Raw genomic sequence first — 12,433 nt, 5'->3', positions numbered from 1 at the left:
AATGGCATTCTCCTGTACTAGTGAAGGAGACCGGTAATTGCGTGTGTGTGCGCGCACGCGCAGTTCACTGTAAGCCTGTACCTTTATGATGAGTGTCTCCCGTGATGGGTGCTGGAAGGATGCATGGGGAGAAAGGGTCTGCAGCGGGTGACGTGGGAGCACTGAGGGTGTCTGGAAGAGAGGTTTCCGTCAGCGGGCCTTTGCTGAGGGGCAGAGGGGACAGCACCCATCGGGCAGGGAAGGCGCTGGCCTCACAGGCTCTGTTTAATGTTCAGATCCTGAGAAACAAATGTTCCAAGTCAGCTGAGACCGGGGAGACGGACCTGGAGCCCGTGGTGGACGACGACGAGGTGTTCCCGCCGTACGTGCTGAGGCCCGAGGACGGCGGCCCGCGCGTCACCATCAACACGGCCATCGGGCACATCAACAGGTGTGCCTGCGCTCGGGCGGGGCTCTGAGGATGGCGGTGTCCGTCCGCACCCAGGGACCGGTCTGCCCGTGTGTGGCTGGTAATGCTTGGATAAGAGGAAAACGGGAAGCTGCTCTTTTTCATTCTTTCTTCTTTTTTGTCAAGAGGCCAAACAGTTGTGTGCAGTGAAAATGTTTAGTTCCCATTGACAAGGTTGACATCATGGAGGTGTGCTAATTTTAATTAGATTTAATTTTATAATGCTCACTAATATTTTTCTGAATTCTGAAATTTATTGTTTTGTGCCCCAAATGTTGGGAGATATTGAAAATTTCATCTACAGCAATTTAAGATGATGACGAATGAACTTGTATAGTTGAGTGTGTTCTAATTTACTTTGTCCTGAGTTGGTAATAACATTTCTAAGAACGAAGAAAAGCAGACACATGCCTAGATTATGTATCAGGACAAATTCTATGCAGAGGCAAGACACAGGAGCAGCCAGCATAAGATTTTCTTTTCAGCTTTTTATTTTGAAATAAAGTCAGACTTTAAAATGTTGCAAGAGTACTAGTAAGAACGCCATGCCCCTCGCCCAGAGAGGCTGTACGGGTCCCACGAGTGCGTGGCAGTGAGAGAAACCACGGAGGGAGGGCGAGGGTTTGTCTGTGCTGCTCCTCGCCTCTCTCCTCCAGCTGGAACTGTGCCCAGGCTTCCGGCCGCAGTGGCCTGCAGCGTTTGGAGGTTACAGGCCTCACTCCGTGGCCTGTCTCTCAATGAGGGCTTCTCTGGCAAATGTCAGATGGTTAGGAACAAACACCGGCAGTGTGTTCTTATCACAGACCCGGAACATAGTCTGCAATGTCCAGCGTGGCGGGCACTGGACACGTGGCTGTTTAAATCAAAATTCAGTTCTCACTAAGATGAGTAAGATAAAGACCAGTCCCTGGCTGCCCTCTCCACCTTTCCGGGCTCAGAGGCTGCCTGGTGGGCAGCGCCCTTACAGAGCAGCATTGCAGGAAGTCCATTAGACACTTCCTGTGGACAGTGAAGCAATGAGGCTCCCGCTCCACACGCAAACTCCACTCCGGGAGAGGGGAAGCGGGACAGGAGAAGTCACACCTGAGCATGTGACCGTCAGTACACGTGCTCTCATCTGTCTCTCAGTTGTAGACTGAGCATCAGCATGTCCTTTTCTCCCCAGATACTGCGCTAGGTTACCAAGTGACCCGTTCACTCACCTCGCTCCTAAGTGCAGAACCCGGGAGCTGCCCGACGGGACCTTCTACTCAACTCTCTACCTGCCAATCAACTCACCTCTTCGAGCCTCCATAGTGGTAAGTTTAGGAAGGAGAGCTGTGCCTCAGGGATCCCTGCACACGCCCAGACGCGCGGGACTGGGCTATGTGACCTTGGAGTCTCCGCCGAGTCCGACTCGGGTGGACATTGCTGACGCCCGCTCCCCTGGGGCTGAGATCCGCACGGGGACGCCGAGTTCGAGCTGTGGTTGGCCGCTCTGCTGCTCTCCTGACTTGAGAATCTGTCTCTGCGTAACTGCAGTGTGTCCGTGGTCCCAGGGCTCACTTCCGGATATTGAAGATGACTAATTCCTATCACACATTGAAAGTGTTAGAACGATTGTGTATTGTATTTTGTAGTCACATTTTTTTAAAAATATATTTTATTGATTTTCCACAAAGAGGAAGGGAGAGGGATAGAGAGCTAGAAACGTCAATGAGAGAGAAACATCGACCAGTTGCCTCCTGCACACCCTCTACTGGGGATGTGCCCGCAACCAATGTACATGCCCTTGACCGGAATCGAACCTGGGAACTTTCAGTTTGGCTCTAGCCACTGAGCCAAACCAGTTTTGGCTATAGTCACATCTTGATATACTGTATCTTTATTTTTTTGGTTACATGTTTGCAGATTAATGGATATAAAATATATTTAAATTCACCGAAATTGTCAAATCCTAGTTACAATTCATTCAGGAAGGATTTTTAAAGTTGGCTATTTTAAATATGGAGAATAGGATTTTTAAACTTGTGACATTTTTCAAAATAAAGAACTTTCCTCTGTAAATTTCTTCTTGAAAGGTACTGGGGCAGAGGTTGCGTAATATTTTAGGTGCTGATGATAATATAGCTACGGGCAAACACAACGAAATGTTCTTGTTCCTTTCAGGGTCCCCCAATGAGCTGTATACGATTGGCTGAAAGGGTGGTAGCGCTTATTTGCTGTGAAAGACTGCACAAAATTGGTAAGCATTGGAAAAGCACGTGCAGATAAAGTTAAAAACATTGGAAAGCAAAAGCATGTCAAGGACTTGATGCCAGTGGGTCCAGGGTCTGTGGAGCCGTGAGCTGTGCCGGGCCTGGGGGTGTGCGGGGAGGAGGCCTGGTGCCCACCGTTGAGCCGCAGGCGGCTGTCATTTTTCGCTTTCTTTACAGACTCCTTTTATTTTTTTAAATTTTTTAATTTTTTATTTTAAATATATTTTATTGATTTTTTACAGAGAGGAAGGGAGAGAGATAGAGAGCTAGAAACGTCGATGAGAGAGAAATATTGACCAGCTGTCTCCTGCACACCCCTACCGGGGATGTGCCCACAACCCATGAACATGCCCTTGACCAGAATCGAACCTGATACCTTTCAGTCCGCAGACCGACGCTCTACCACTGAGCCAAACCGGCTTCGGCACGGACTCCTTTTAGACACACGAAGGTTCTCCTGTTCTGCTGGGCCACGGATGTTTGCCCTTGAACATCAGCCTCTCACATTAATCCAAATTGGTGCACAAATTAATCCACTTTCTGAAAAACGGGACTACTTTATCTCCACGGCTTTTGTAAAGTGACGGCAGTGGGCTCTTTTCCTGGTCAGAGGTTTTGTTTGTGAAATCCTGCTCGTGGAATAGATGGGTCCAGCGTAGACTCTGCCTTAGTATCACGTAGTTCAATTACGTTTTTATTCAGAGCAAAGAGGCTTTAGCTGTCATTGCTCTTGCGGTTGCTTCCTCTGTGTAATTGGCTCGTTAGCGAGGCATCGCCTGTACTGGGTGCCGTTCCCTTTCCGCTTTGTAGGTGAACTGGACGACCATCTGCTGCCAGTGGGGAAGGAAACGGTTAAGTATGAAGAAGAGCTTGATTTGCATGATGAGGAGGAGACCAGCGTCCCCGGCCGACCAGGTTCCACAAAGCGAAGACAGTGCTACCCCAAAGCAGTTAGTATTGGTTAGCGCCGGACAGAATCCAGCCTTTGCCACTCTCTTCCGCCGCGCCAAATCCCAGCTCCTCACTTGGCTTCCCAGCCCCCTGCCATCTGGCCCCTCCGGGCCTCCCTCCCTACCCCACCGACCTTCTCTCGGGGCCGCCCCCGCGCACAGGCTTCCTGGCCTCCCCAGAATTCGCGTTCTCTCCAGAATAAGATTATTCCATTTGAAGAGGTGCTCTCTGCTTTACCCCCGCGGGGATCAGAGGGGTGCTTCACTCATGTGTGGGGCTAAGACAGAGGGTCTGGATGATAAAGTAGACACGGGGGAAGAAGGATGCCTGTCAGGCTGAGGAAGAGCTTAGTTACTCTCCAGCGGGCTACGACATAAATAGGAGGTCTTGGGCCTCGGCTATTTTCTCAGCTTCTCCTCCTCAGCATTTAGGAAAGCCAGGAGTAAGTTTCTTGCCAGCACCTGGAAAAGAGGCTATTATATTTGAGCACGATGCTGAGGTTTTCTTTCCAATTCTAGATTCCAGAATGTCTGAGGGATAGCTACCCCAAACCCGATCAGCCCTGTTACCTGTATGTGATAGGAATGGTTCTCACGACCCCATTACCTGATGAACTCAACTTCAGAAGGCGGAAACTCTATCCCCCTGAGGACACCACAAGATGCTTTGGAATACTGACAGCAAAACCCATACCTCAGGTGAGGCCTGCAGAAGGACTGTCGATGTTAGAAAGACATCGTTTCTTTCCAAAAGGAAGTGTGGCTTCAGGGTGGCTGCCGTTGGTTCTCTCAGCATGTCCAGTATTTACAAATGGAGCGGTCTCCTCTATTCTCTGAGAGAAAGCACCATTTCTCCCCTGAGGTTACACAGTTATAAAGGAGGAAAGTAGCTGCTAACCATGGCGCTTTGTCCCTCTGTGCTCAGATCCCGCACTTCCCGGTGTACACCCGCTCTGGAGAGGTCACCATCTCTATCGAGCTGAAGAAGTCCGGCTTCACACTGTCTCTCCAGATGCTCGAGCTGATTACCAGGCTCCACCAGTACATATTCTCCCACATCCTCCGCCTCGAAAAGCCTGCGCTAGAATTCAAACCCACAGACGCCGACTCAGCATACTGTGTTCTACCTCTGAATGTTGGTAAGGACCCGACTCCCAAGAATGAGCGTGTGGCTTGGCAGCTGCTTTGCACATAACACAGAAGCCTCTTGCTGCGGTGACTGTTAGGCACCTTGTGACTAGAGAGCTTCCGTCAGTCTTTCCGGGTTGGTATTTTAACAAGCTAACAGTCTTTTTCTCCCCTAAGTTAATGACTCCAGCACTCTGGACATTGACTTTAAGTTCATGGAAGATATTGAGAAATCAGAAGCTCGCATAGGCATTCCCAGTACAAAGTATTCGAAAGAAACGCCCTTTGTTTTTCAATTGGAAGATTACCAGGATGCAGTTATCATTCCACGGTGAGCACTGGGAGAGGGCGGGCTGGCGGTGCGGTGCGGTGTTTGGGGACAGCCACCTGTTCGCGCTGGTGTGGGCATTGCTGTTCCCCTTCGTGGGGGATTGTTTTCTCCAGTGATGTCCTCACAGAGCCAAACCCCATCCTGTCATTGAGGAGACTTGACTTTGTGAAGATCAGGTCATCTAACGGTGACAGGCTGCTTCCTAAGCCCGCCCTCCTTACAATCCCAAAGTCTTCTATAATTTGATCATGCATAACTCTGCTTAACGTGTTTATAAGGAATAATGCTATTTAGTACAAAAGGAATAATCTGAAATTTTCTTATTTTGTACACATCTAGGGAATGGCGGTTTGAGGCACTTTCAGAGTTGGAGCGCTGGCTCTAATGTCCTTCGCCTGATTTGTTCTTTGGGAGCCTCAAAGCCACATGTAGTGTTAGCTGCCCTCCGCTGCCGGCGCCAGTGATGGCGCAGCAGCCCATCCCAGTGGGGTGTGTCCCGGTGGGGTGTGTCCCGGTGGGGTGTGTCCCGGTGGGGGTGTGTCCCGGTGGGGGTGTCCCGGTGGCCGTGGTGGCCGTGTGTCCTGGTGGCGGTGTGTCCCAGTGGGGTGTGTCCCAGTGGCTGTGTGTCCCGGTGGGTGTGTCCCGGTGGCGGTGTGTCCCGGTGGGTGTGTCCCGGTGGGGTGTGGCCGTGGTGGCCGTGTGTCCCAGTGGCTGGCCGTGTGTCCCAGTGGCGGTGTGTCCCGGTGGGTGTGTCCCGGTGGGTGTGTCCCGGTGGCGGTGTGTCCCAGTGGGGTGTGTCCCGGTGGGTGTGTCCCAGTGGCGGTGTGTCCCGGTGAGGTGTGTCCCAGTGGGGTGTGTCCCTGTGGCCATGTGTCCCGGTGGGTGTGTCCCTGTGGCCATGTGTCCCGGTGGGTGTGTCCCGGTGGCGGTGTGTCCCGGTGGGTGTGTTCCGGTGGCGGTGTGTCCCGGTGGGGTGTGTCCCGGTGGGTGTGTCCCGGTGGCGGTGTGTCCCGGTGGGGTGTGTTCTGGTGGCGGTGTGTCCCGGTGGGGTGTGTCCCGGTGGGTGTGTCCCGGTGGGTGTGTCCCGGTGGGTGTGTCCCGGTGGGGTGTGTTCCGGTGGCGGTGTGTCCCGGTGGGGTGTGTCCCGGTGGGTGTGTCCTGGTGGCGGTGTGTCCCGGTGGCCGTGTGTCCGGGTGGGTGTGTCCCGGTGCGGTGTGTCCCGGTGGGTGTGTCCTGGTGGCGGTGTGTCCCGGTGGGGTGTGTCCTGGTGGCGGTGTGTCCCAGTGGGGTGTGTCCCGGTGGGGTGTGTCCCGGTGGCCGTGGTGGCCGTGTGTCCTGGTGGCGGTGTGTCCCGGTGGGTGTGTCCCGGTGGGGTGTGTCCCGGTGGCGGTGTGTCCCGGTGGGGTGTGTCCCGGTCGCATTCGCGATGTCCAAGTGTGTGCGCAGTGTGGGTGTTGGGAGCTCCCTGTGCTGTGTAACTGAGAGTTGCTTCCCGATGCCGTTAGCTCCCATGTGTTACTGGGAAAGATAAGGAAGGAGGAGGGTGGTCAGGTAGGTTTGGCTCGATACAAACGTGGTGCTTTTTTCAAATCCACTTGAAATAGATAATTTGGAATTAAAGTTTTCATTAGTGTTATTTATTTTTAACCTTTTGAACTCTTACTTTACAATCATATTTCCATTTCCATATTAAAAACAAGTTAGTTGTGTTTTGAGAACAGTTGATTTAAACCACAAGTCATTATTTTTTTTTTATTTTTTTTTTAGGTATCGAAATTTTGATCAACCTCATCGGTTTTATGTTGCTGACGTGTACACTGACCTTACCCCACTGAGCAAATTTCCTTCCCCCGAGTATGAGACGTTTGCAGAGTATTACAAAACCAAGTACAACCTTGACCTGACCAATCTCAACCAGCCGCTGCTGGATGTGGACCACACGTCCTCCAGGTAAGGGTGCGCACCAGAGAGGCTCCCTGTGTCCGGCCCTGGGCTCCGAAACCGGGCGCCGGGCACACCGATTGCCCGGGGTGGTCCGGGCCTGCGTGGCAGTGAGTTCTGGTGGGCAGGGGCAGCTGAGCTGGAGAGCGGACGTGGGTCTGTTTGGTAAAACCGTTTTGCCTTTTTTGCAGACTTAACCTTCTGACACCTCGCCATCTGAACCAGAAAGGGAAAGCCCTTCCCCTGAGCAGTGCTGAGAAGAGGAAAGCCAAGTGGGAAAGTCTGCAGAACAAACAGGTGATGTCGTTAGCTATACAATGTTTAACGCTTTTAAAGACAAGCTCGAACTCTGTGTTATCAAGTGAACTCAGTGACCGGTCAATGTTTTGGAAATTGCCCAACCCTTAGGTTTTGTTTTGGTTTGACTGGTGTTGTGTGTTGACTTTTATTTGATTGTGTTTTTTTTTTTTATAAGTCCGAACAGTTTAATTTTTACCATTGGTACAATTATACATGAAATCATCCTTATAAATTCTAGGATAAATTCCATTTGGCCCTCAAGGATTTGAAAAAAAAATTTTTTTCACTATGTCCATTACAGCTGACATTAGTTTCAGGTGTACAGCAGAGGAGTTAGACATTGTATAGCTTTACGCACGTAATCCCTCCGGTAGTCTTACACCTCCCGACACCACACAGTCATACCGTGCTATTGACTGTATTCCCTGTGCTGTACTTCCCGTCCCTGTGCCTGTTGTGTAACCACCAATTTGTACTTCCTGGTCCCTTCCCCTTTCACCCTGCCCCTCCCCCTCCTCACCTAGCAGACATCAGTTGAGCTTAAAATTGGTCCATTGACACAATTATACCATGAAATTATCCTTATAAACCCTAGGATACACCCATTGTGGCCTTCAAGGATTTGTATGAAAGTATTTTTTAAATGAGATTTTGCTGGCACTTACGGCTTTTGTCCTTAGCCAGTAGTGGAAGTGGCCTTAGGTCTGCTTTCCATTCTCCTGTGTGTGTGCTTTATACTGATGTGTTCACCCTCTTCGTGCTCCCAGATCCTGGTCCCTGAGCTCTGTGCTATCCACCCGATCCCGGCCTCCCTGTGGAGGAAGGCAGTCTGCCTGCCCAGCGTGCTGTACCGCCTGCACTGCCTCCTGACCGCGGAGGAGCTCCGCGCCCAGACGGCCAGCGACGCTGGCGTGGGGGTCAGGTCCCTCCCTGTGGACTTTAGGTATGCCTGCTCGCCAAAGAGCTGAATTAATCTAAGCTTTAATTTCATGTGAAATGCTTCTTGAAAATGCAGGGATGTCTAATAAGTGACATAAATGCAGCCTTTGGTTCCTAAGTGAAAAATCTACTTGTTGAGGCCCATGCTCCTGTAATGAACGGAGGGGGGTGAGGCACTAGGATCAAAGCAGTCATCCCTCCTCAGTGGTGGGAGCTGACATGGAAGCAGTCCTCACACCGTGCTGACATGCCAGGCCTGCCTTCTTGGATAAGTCTGAGTTACATGGTAAAGCAGTGCCTTGGGGGTCTTCTTTGTCTTCATCATTTTCTCCCCACTTTATTTCCCCATTAGCAAAGTCTCCGCATTCTGAAAATTATTGGTTTAACTACTCAAATTAATTTTGATTGTCCAGTTGGCAAGGCCACGTGGTTCTGGGAGTGAGGGACGTCAAAATAGAATGGTAGGAACTGTTGTTAGCTCTTCTCCCACGCTGCACGCTTAGGCACAGAGAGGTTGTGTGACTTGCCCAAAGTTTCCCAGCTCGTTACCCGGAGGACTGGCCCCGGCTTCAGCGCCCGGCAGCCACACCATTACCAACGGCGCACGCCCCGGGTCCCGCTCTCCAGTGCAGTGTGCAGGTTTCCTCTGGGGAACTGGTTTCTCTTCTGAAGCAGGAGCATAGATACAGGGATCTTTATTTATTCATATTCAGGTGACTCTTGCTTTGAGCCTCGCCCTTTTGAAGAATCTGATGAAAAGTTATAAAAATGTCTTTGCAGATACCCTAACTTAGACTTTGGGTGGAAAAAATCTATCGACAGCAAATCTTTCATCTCAATTGCTAACTCCTCCTCAGCTGAACACGATGCTCACTGTAAGCACAGCACAATTGTCCCTGAACATGCTGCACACCAAGGTGCTAATAGAATCTCCTCTCTGGAAAGTCATGACCAAATGCCTGTGACCTGCAGAGCGCTGCTCAGTGAGCCATCCGGTAAGCTCCCCATTGACGTGCCCACAGATCTCACAGCAATTAACGGTCTTTCTTACAACAGAAATCTTGCCAATGGCAGTTATGATTTAGCTAACAGAGACTTTTGCCAAGGAAATCAGCTGAATTACTACAAGCGGGAAATACCTGTACAACCAACTACCTCATATCCCATTCAGAATTTATACAATTATGAGAACCAGCCCACGCCCAGCGATGAATGTACTCTACTGAGTAATACATACCTTGATGGAAACGCTAACACATCTACCTCAGATGGCAGTGCCGCGAGGGCCACTGTGCCCGGCACCACAGAAGCTGTTGCCGCGCTCAAGGACAGGCTGGGCTCTGCGCGGAGCCCCCCTCCTGGGTACTCCTCCCGGACTCTGGGCCCGAACCCCGGACTCATCCTTCAGGCGCTGACCCTTTCAAACGCCAGCGATGGATTTAACCTGGAGCGGCTCGAGATGCTGGGGGACTCCTTCCTCAAGCACGCCATCACCACGTACCTGTTCTGCACGTACCCAGACGCACACGAGGGCCGCCTGTCCTACATGAGGAGCAAGAAGGTAAGTGGTCCTTGTGCGCCAGAACAGTTCCTCAGTGTGCCTATTGGTGGCAAGTGTGGGGCAGTTTCAGAGGATCAGGAAAGCATGTGCAGCTCAAGCCTGTGGCGTGCGCGCCAGGAGCTGACACAGATCTGGTTGTCACCGATGACACACTCAGGTCTGGGGGCTGGCTGACGTGATGTGACTGACTCGCCGATGGGCATTTACTTCAGAGGCAGCAGAGTGAGAGCGTGCTCTCCCTGACTGAGCTGGATGAAGCATCTGCTGGGGAGGCTCTGCCCTGCCTACAGGCACACACGGCTAAGACCCGCTCCACGGGCCTGTCTCCGGCTCAGGGTGCTGGGAGGGAAAGAGCAGCGCCTCCCGGCTCCGAGGCCTGATCAGACAAAGGGAGGCTGTTCTTGCATTTAGTGTGGAGTCAAGACTTCAGGAAGAAAAGCAATGAAGGGGAAATCTTTAATGATGAAAAGAGGTGTCACACTCAGCGTGCGCCTGTTTGGCAGATAGCTTAGCTGCTGGTCAGCCTGAGCACCCAGCGAGGGGTGAGCACTCGCGGTCAGAGGTGGTGTTCACGGAAGGGTGTGTTCACAGTGCGTCCGTGAAGTGGACAGATGGCAGAGTGTGTCGCTCTCAGTGAGTCGGAGGGTGGAAATTGCCGAGAAAAGACCAGAAAAGGCAGAGGGTCGAAGCTGCACTGTGGGGTCTTTGCCGAGGCGAGGGAATCTGCACTGGGAACGTGCAGGTCCCTGGAACGGGGAGGCACTTTCTGCAGGAGGGGCTGTGAGTGGCCATAAGGCGGCGGCTGTAAATGATGGGTCTGAACAGAAGGAGCGGGAGTTCAGAAGCAGGACCGGCCACGCGGAACCAGCCGCTGGCTTTGAGGAAGTCTGTGCTTCAGCAGAAATGATGTCTGGGGAGTGTTACTCCAGAGGAAGGAATCTTAGCTGAGCTACACTTAGGAGGTCTTCCTGCAGCCAGCCGCTGGTCTCCTTCCGTCTTCCCGATGCGGGTGCCGGAGCAGCAGAGGTGAACGGAGGCCACACGCAGGCAGATGCAGCCAGCTGCCGTGGAGACCTCGCTCTGCACCGCTGCCCTGCTCTCGCTCTGCCCTGCAGCGCCAGGCACTGTGGGTGTCTCCCAGCCCTTCTCCGCAACCTCGGCCCTGGGAGGCGGTGAGCGCCTCCATTTTGCAGATGAGAAAGCTGCTCAGAGCTCAGCTCATGGAGGCCATTTCGCTAGGCCCGGGGAGTCAGGCATTCCTCCGACGCTGGAGCCCAGGTCCTTCACCATCGGCTCTGCTGCGTCCCAGCGTTGGGGGGGATGCAGTGATGACAACCACACACACACCCCCCCTCCAAATACACCCTCCACACACACACACACATTCACACTCACACACCCACACACACACACACCCACACACACACTCACACCACCCACACACACACCTCCATACACCCTCCCCCCACCCCCCCCACACCCCCTCCACACACACACCCTCCACACACACACACACACACACACACACTCACACCCACCCACACACACACACGGAGCTGGGTTATAATGGTGCTGGTTGTGAGGTAGAGAGAAATGTCGGAATCGGGGTTCAGTGGGTTTTCAGACCTCATGGAATATGAAGTGGATGTTCAGGTCATTGAGAAGTTAGCTCTAAGGACGGTTTGGGGAACAGTCTTTATAGGAGTGACAGTTGAAGCTCTGAGGACAAGTGAGATTGCCCAGGCGTGGTTGGGAAGTCAGAGGCTAAGAATGATACCCTGTTTGGTAAGAAAGACATGATTTTATATTTCAAAAATTCATCCACTCATCTGCTCAGAGCGCGCCGACTCCTGTTTCCTGCAGCAGCTCTCCCTCCCTTCGCCTTTGGGGAGACCCTGTAGAGTGCTCACCCCCAGGTGGGCCTGTCCCTAACCCGGCTGCGCCTTGCTCTCCCCATGGACCCCCAGGGCGGGCGGGCTTCTCGGAGCACTCACCATTTCTCCTTGCTCAGCTCGCTTGTCCCACAGGGAGCTCCCTGAGTCCTTATTAGTCCTCCTTTCCCTCCTGCCAGCTGTCTCTGTCGGCTTTGCGATGTCCGTTCTCTTGTTGGCATCTGGAAGCGGTCCTCGTGGTCTGGAGGAGGGAGTAGCATTATGTGAGCTGGCACGTTCGGTTCCGGCAGCTTGGAAGCCCGTTAGCTGTGTCGGGGCCGGTGTTCTCCGCAGAGCCCGCTCCTGCCCTCTGCCTAGCGCCTCTCTCTGGGTGCTGGCTCCAGGGCATTGCCTTCCGTGGAGGAAGGGCCCAGGAAGCACTTCAGAGGAACTGGGTTTAGACAACAAAAGTGAGGCGACAGTTCTAGAGCGAGTTTCCAAGTAAAAATGAGACAGAACGGCAGTAATTTGAGGAGCTGGAAGCCTTAGGGAAAACAGAAATGAGGGTTTTATTGATGCAAATAAACATGGAGTTGTTCCTTACTGCTTTTTGCTCTATTTAAAATGATTGAACAACACGGTCTTGAAATACCATTCCAAACAGGGGCTGAGGCTGGAGAAAACACTCCCTTTGAAATGCCTCGGGGCGGCTCTGGGTCTGGCCTCG

The 12,433-nt window shown here is 52.4% G+C and overlaps 1 protein-coding gene across 9 annotated transcripts in view; it reads left to right on the top strand.

Moving 5' to 3' along the window:
• DICER1 (dicer 1, ribonuclease III) overlaps window positions 1-12,433 on the top strand; it is a 67,614-nt gene that overhangs the window by 42,313 nt on the left and 12,868 nt on the right. For all 9 annotated transcript variants that reach the window (XM_045577213.1, XM_045577214.1, XM_036425791.2 and 6 more), the window contains 11 exons: window positions 276-430; window positions 1,614-1,746; window positions 2,597-2,672; window positions 3,496-3,635; window positions 4,155-4,334; window positions 4,561-4,774; window positions 4,941-5,094; window positions 6,862-7,044; window positions 7,227-7,332; window positions 8,103-8,278; window positions 9,055-9,835. In XM_045577213.1, the coding sequence (XP_045433169.1) occupies window positions 276-430; window positions 1,614-1,746; window positions 2,597-2,672; window positions 3,496-3,635; window positions 4,155-4,334; window positions 4,561-4,774; window positions 4,941-5,094; window positions 6,862-7,044; window positions 7,227-7,332; window positions 8,103-8,278; window positions 9,055-9,835 (2,298 nt within the window). The remainder of the gene's footprint in view (window positions 1-275; window positions 431-1,613; window positions 1,747-2,596; window positions 2,673-3,495; window positions 3,636-4,154; window positions 4,335-4,560; window positions 4,775-4,940; window positions 5,095-6,861; window positions 7,045-7,226; window positions 7,333-8,102; window positions 8,279-9,054; window positions 9,836-12,433) is intronic.

Source organism: Pipistrellus kuhlii, unplaced genomic scaffold (assembly GCF_014108245.1).
Source record: "Pipistrellus kuhlii isolate mPipKuh1 unplaced genomic scaffold, mPipKuh1.p scaffold_m20_p_85, whole genome shotgun sequence".
Lineage (NCBI taxonomy): Eukaryota > Metazoa > Chordata > Mammalia > Chiroptera > Vespertilionidae > Pipistrellus > Pipistrellus kuhlii.
Note: the sequence above shows the minus strand (reverse complement) of the source record. Positions and strands in the feature narration are given on the sequence as shown.